This window comes from Labrus mixtus, chromosome 8 (assembly GCF_963584025.1).
Source record: "Labrus mixtus chromosome 8, fLabMix1.1, whole genome shotgun sequence".
Taxonomy (NCBI): Eukaryota; Metazoa; Chordata; class Actinopteri; order Labriformes; family Labridae; genus Labrus; species Labrus mixtus.
The window spans coordinates 8456342-8462341 of NC_083619.1; the positions used below are offsets into that span (position 1 = coordinate 8456342).

At 47.2% G+C, this 6000-nt stretch overlaps 1 protein-coding gene across 3 annotated transcripts; it reads right to left on the reverse strand.

Moving 5' to 3' along the window:
- Nucleotides 1-1808: 1808 nt before the first annotated feature.
- On the reverse strand, nt 1809-5320 carry LOC132978768 (uncharacterized). Of its 3 annotated transcripts, none has more exons than XR_009673993.1 (2): nt 3881-3973; nt 1809-2760 (listed from the first exon to the last, which is right to left on the reverse strand). XR_009673993.1 is itself a non-coding variant. In XM_061044072.1 (2 exons), exon 1 carries the CDS (start codon nt 5292-5294, stop codon nt 4425-4427), a length of 870 nt encoding a protein of 289 aa, XP_060900055.1. In that variant the 5' UTR covers nt 5295-5320; the 3' UTR covers nt 1809-2760; nt 4406-4424. The 3 variants fall into 3 exon arrangements, 1 of the variants encoding a protein (XP_060900055.1); XR_009673992.1 differs by lacking the exon at nt 3881-3973 and adding an exon at nt 3274-3858; XM_061044072.1 differs by lacking the exon at nt 3881-3973 and adding an exon at nt 4406-5320.
- Between the last annotated feature and the right edge of the window lie 680 nt (nt 5321-6000).

Here is a 6000-nt window from a genome sequence, read left to right on the forward strand (position 1 = left end):
GACGCACGAACATCCTAATCTTTTAAGGTCAGACGAAGGCAACAGACAGATAGTATTTTTCCACTACAATTCCACTCTTTTGATTACAAATAATCAACAAAGAATAAGGAAAAATACAACAGTAGAAATATCACCCTGAAAACCACAGGAAATATAAAAATACAAAAATGTCTATATAAAAACAAACACCATACTTCAAAACTATACAATAATCAAAGAAAGAGTCCATCAAACATCCGTGCACTCACACCAGTCAGGTTTAAGAGAACACATCATAAAAATAGACGAAGAAAGGAGTAGGAGTGCATTTGTTTTTTTGTAAGACATAGACATCTTAAAATGTGTGCAAAGCTTACAGGAATGAAAAATTAAGTCCCAAAGGGGTATGTACAACACATATGAATGCAATTACACCATGTCCTCATCTTCGGAGGAGTTATCAGCGCTAGAGGAGGAAGAGGAGTGAGGTTTGGGGAAAGAGGGTTGTTCAGGTAACTCAGGGACATCGTCTTGGTTAAGCAGTGTTGGGGTTGTATCAAGTCAACTTTGGTTATATTCTTTAATAATTATTTCTAATTATTAATAATATAAATAAGATATCATTAAACTGTGTTTAATCTCGTTTTGGGGCACCACCCTGTACTCAGGGAAATATAACCAAAATATTACTCAAATCAGTCTCAGATTAGTTATTTAATTACTAATATTATTAATAATTAATAACTATATTTAATAAATTGAAGGCGTGAAATCCGTACACAAAGCCTTCGCACCCAGCTTATATCACAATGCAAATACACCAGTAATCACAAACAACTGCTCTCTTAAATTATAACAGAATTTATTTAAACAAAGCAACATCAATCCAAAATCAATGAACTTAATCAAACAAATAACTATTATAAACTAATCTAAGCAAACAAACATTATCAAGCACAACTTGTGAATGAGGTGTGAATGTGTGTGTGTGTGTGTGTGTGTGTGTGTGTGTGTGTGTGTGTGTGTGTGTGTGTGTGTGTGTGTGTGTGTGTGTGTGTGTGAGAAAGAGAGAGAGGGGGGGAAGAAGAAAAGGGGGAGATTGCTTCGTCCCACGTGGTCGCCCTTACGATGGCACACACCTAACAAAGACCTAATGTGGCCTTAATGTCTAAAAGAGACCGAGTTCGGCCCTACACGATCTGTGTCTCTGAGGCGTCTGGATGGCCGCGAGTGTATAGATCTCTGTGTGTGTGGGTGTGTAGCCTATGTGCGTAATGGGGGAAGAAAAGAGGATAAAAAGGAGCGTAGAGGAGGAGAGAAATGCGTGCCTGAAGAGGTCGGATCACAGTCCGAATCCCGCACCACAACTCGGAGTAATTCCCTTCATTCACAGAAACAAACCAATGGCCGAATTCAAGTTAATACGGCTTACACTGGCCTTTCTGATCAGAAGAATAATACCCGGTTATAACGCTGTTACGCTAAACACATATAGGACGCAGCGGTCCGAAATGGGAACAACAAGAGTTTTAAACAGGTAAAACTCAGGACGCGACGGTCCAACAAAGATAAAAATTACAGTTTCTGCTTCAATCAATCAATTGTTAAAACACTCTCTAAAGCTAATTCTGCCCAGACCTAATTAAGCCTCACTTGTGGGTCGCTTTGCCTGCGATCGGTGAAGGAAAAAGGAGTCCGGCGATAAAACAGATCTTCTGTCTGTCCTGGTGTAGAGGTGTCTGATGGCGGCGAGGGTCCCTTACGGCAAGAGCGGCTTCGTTGGTTCTCCGTCGAGGGGAAAGATGTCCGTTTATGTCCTTTCGTGCAGGACGGAATAAGACCGTTATCTTTCTGATAATCTGTTATAGTCTGACGCTCTCCGAGAAACTGAGATGCGTTCACTGGACAATCCGAGCTCGGAATTTGGAACACTGCCGGCCGCGGATTACCTGCGCGCCAAAACTTAAAACAAAGGAAGATTGTTGCAGAAAACAGGAGGTGAGCTTTGGTCTCCGAGCACTTCAAGTCAGCGCGTGGTAAGAGAGAGAACAAGGGGAGTCTCAGAGTTTTATCACCTGGCCGCCTTCCTGTGGGGTCTCCCTCAGGTTCCGGTCCCCCCTTTACGTCACACGTAGGTGTGAAGTACCGCAGGGAATTCTGGGATAAAGAGTCCTTTTGGGCCTCTTGGTGATCTTAAAGGCCCAAGTCCATGGTTTGACTGTCCTAAGCCTGCGTGGCCCAACAGCAGGGAATACGTAGGGGGAGGTGTGGCGGGGGTTTATCCTCCTGCAGTTGATACCACAACCAGGGGGCCAGCATGAAGCCGGCCAGGATGCAGGTGGTCCCCCAGCATGAAGCCGGACAGGATGCAGGTGGTCCCCCTCAGCCCACAAAGGCTGGGGTGGTTCCTGAAAGGGTGCCAGGGGTGTGGTCTTTCCATGATGTTCTGCCTCTCAGTCAATGGCAGGAGCTGTAGGCTGCCTCTCAGTCTATGACAGCGGGGGAGGGTAGCCGGAGCAGAGGATCTATCCGGAGGTGTCAGGGTCAGTTGGTGGAGTTGTCGAATCCGGGACTCGTCTGCAGTGGGTGCCGTGTGTCCAGGTGGCTCTCTCAGCAACTTTCACAGCCGTGTGAGTGGTGAGGAGGAACTGGAAAGGTCCAAGCCAGCGCTGATGCTGCCAGGACTTCCTCCTGAAGTTCTTTATGACCACGTAATCACCAGGTTTCAGGTCGTGGAGCAGCGTGTCAGTCGAGGGTGGGAGTGTCTCCTTTACCTGTGCTCTGATGTCAGAAAGACATTTTGTTAAGGATATGCAGTAACTTACCATGCTCGCCTCGCAGAGGGCGGTATCCATGGGAGGTCCTGGAGGTCCCACGCCGACATTTGGTGTACCTGCAAAGAGTATCTCAAAGGGAGAGAGGTTGCATCGCAGGCGCGCTCGCATTCTCATGTACATCAGGACAATAGGCAGACACCTGGGCCAACTGAGTTTTGTTTCTTTACAACACTTTACCAGTTTCTGTTTCAAAGTATGGTTCTGTCTCTCAACAGCGCCACCTCACTGTGGATGATAAGAACAGTGAGTTTTCAATTCAAAATGCAACTGTGTGGAAAGCTGTTGTATGGCTTCGTTGACAAAATGTGAGCCATTGTCTGAGGACAGTTTTTCAGGGATTCCCCACCGGGGAATGATTTCTGTTAGTAAGGCTTTCGCTACGACTGAGGCAGTGGCATGTTTGGCTGGAAAAGCTTCTGCCCATTTGGAAAACATGTCTACCAGTACCAGACAGTACCTTTTACCCTCACTGGGGGTTAGTTCGATGAAATCCATCATGACATGTTGAAAGGGTCTGTCTGGTGCTGGGTGTGCAGCTTGATGTGTCAGAGGCCTGGTCCTACCTGGATTATTTTGGGCACATATCAAACAGTTTTTACAAAAATCAGCTGCAAATGTAGAAAATCCTTTTGTGAACCAATGTTTTTGAACTACAGCACATATCCCTCCTTTTGACACATGGTCTAGGCCTTGGGCCAACTCACAATAGGTCAAAAACAGTCTACGAGGGAGACAAGGTTTATCATCTGGACCTCTCCATACACCCGCAGAGAAGAGGCAGCCGTTTTGAGACCAGAGCTTTCGTTCTGCAGGAGTAGAGAGAGAGGCCAGAGTAGATAGGGAGGCTGTAGGGGAGGGTGAGGAAGTTGAGTCAGTGTGTAGATAAGAAGTGTGAGAAGTGGAGGAAGCTGCGGCTTTGGCAACTGAATCTGCTCGAGCGTTACCTAGAGACATTGGATCTCGGGCAGGGGTGTGTGCAGTACATTTGCAAACAGCAATACTAATTGGTAGGAGGATGGCGTCTAACAAAGCTGCAACTTTGTGATGGTGTAAAATGGGTTTACCATCTGATTTGAGAAATTTGCGATGTTTCCAAAGGGCTCCAAAATCATGCACAACTCCAAACGCGTAGCGAGAGTCTGTGTAGATGGTAACAGTTTTGCGAGAGTGAGAGAAAAACACACACGAACTTCCAGTGGCAGGCTGTTTAGCTTTTGTTTGTACTCCCTCAAACTCCCATGAACAGTTGACAGGTATCCCATACTTTTCCTTTACACAAGAACCACAGGCCCTCGTGGACCATGAAAAACGGCCACTGTCAGGCAAAGACATTTCAGATGTTTTTAAAACTGAGTGGGTGGCTCCTGAGTCAACTAAAAATTTGACATTCTGTCCCTTAACGTTACATGTTATCATTGGCATTTTCTCATAAGCTTCAGAGGAGAGACGGGTATAAGTACCCTCCTTTGCTTTGGGAGGGGTTTCTTTCTTTATTCTTTGTTGAACTAAGCCAAGCAGTGTATCAGTGCAAAGCGGCTTTTCATTGCGTGGAGCGTGTAATGTGTGTGTTGTGTGTGCGGGTACATTACCAACTCCTCTCTCTGACGGTCAGTCCGAGGCATAGGGAACTTGTTCGTTGTCCTGCCAGCTCCCGTGACGGTTTCCTCCGCCCCCCTCTCTTGGTGTTTCTGGACAGTCTTTGGCCCAGTGGCCATGCTTCTCGCAGTTAAAACATTTGGTGGGGTCATATGTGCGGGAATATCTTCTTCCGCGTCGGTGCCCTTGGCCCCTTCCGCATCCACGGCCTCTGTCTTGTCCTCTGAAAGGGCGGCTGTCCAAGTGGGCCAGAGCCAGCTGAGCATTTAGAGTGGCAGTGTCTAGGTGTCTGGCAGTTTTGTCTCGCTTTTCTTTCTCTCTTTGTTCACCGTGTTTGGCGTGTTTGAGGAGCTCTTGCAGTCTGTTTTCAGCCCGGCCTCCCACAAGGGTGGAGCGAACTTGGGTCAAAATGGGCTTGTGGAGGCCTTCCCCAAAGGCCATCTTCATGATATTTTCAAAGGGGGTTTCCACACCCTCCCACACGTCGGGTTTTGCCTGTCCTGAGTGGCGGATGCAGACATCAAGGAGGCGGTGGAAATAATCGGACACACTTTCATGGTCTTGTTGTTTACAGTCTCTCAGTCGTCCGTAGTCCACCTTTACAGCAAAACTTTCTCTCAGTTTGTTACAGATGGCGGTGACCCAGATCTCCCAGTCGCCAGCCTCTGTCCATGGAACCAGTTTGGCTGCCAGTGCTTCGAAGCCGTCTGCTTCTACAGTTGCTTGTATCTTGGAGTAGTGTTGGGGCCCCATGTGCACGAGGAGAAGCTTTCTCAATTCCGCGGCAGTGGGTCTCCACGTTTTGCAGAAGAGGAGGAGGCTTTTTGCCAGTTCTTCACCTCCTTTCTCCATGGGTGGCCAGTCTTTTGCGGCTGTCTTCATTTCGTCATCAGTGGGTCTGTAGATGAGGACTGGGGCGCCGTTTGCGCCGGCCGGGTACTCGACCATGGGGGCTTGGAAGTGAGGTATTTCTGACCTTCTGGGTGTTTCTTTGGGTGTTGGGGAGACAATTTCAGACAGAGTTTTGTAAGGATTCGAACAAGGATTTGTTGGGTTTATTATCTTCGTCAGAGGAGGATGTGTCTGGGCTCCCTGGAGGTGTTGATTGTGCCAATCTTCCTCCGGAGGCTGACGTCAGTTTTTCATCCTCAGTCTGTGGGGCTGATGGTGCAGAAAGTTCTGGTTTTGGCATGTTCTGAGGTTGTCCGTGGAAGGGGTTATGGGGATTGATGATGGGCTGTTGTCCGGGGTATGGTGGTGGCAAGAACTGCAGGAGCTGTTGTTGCTGTGGGGGCAGGACAGGTGGAGCCATGTAGGTGGGAACCCAATCTTCTTTGCCTCGAACTCCACCGGTCAGAGAGGGATAAAGAGCAGACACAGGGGGTGTGGTGGGGTTATCAGTGAAAGCATCTGGTTTTTCTTTTTCATCATTTTTTTCTTTTTCATCATTTTTCATTTCATTTTTCATGTTTGGTAAAACTTTCCCTGTCTGTTTCCTGTCTCTGACTTCTGCTTCTGTCATCCATATTTTCCAACATTCCATTTGTCTTTCAATCTCCTCCAACTTTTCTCTGTCAATCTTTTTCTT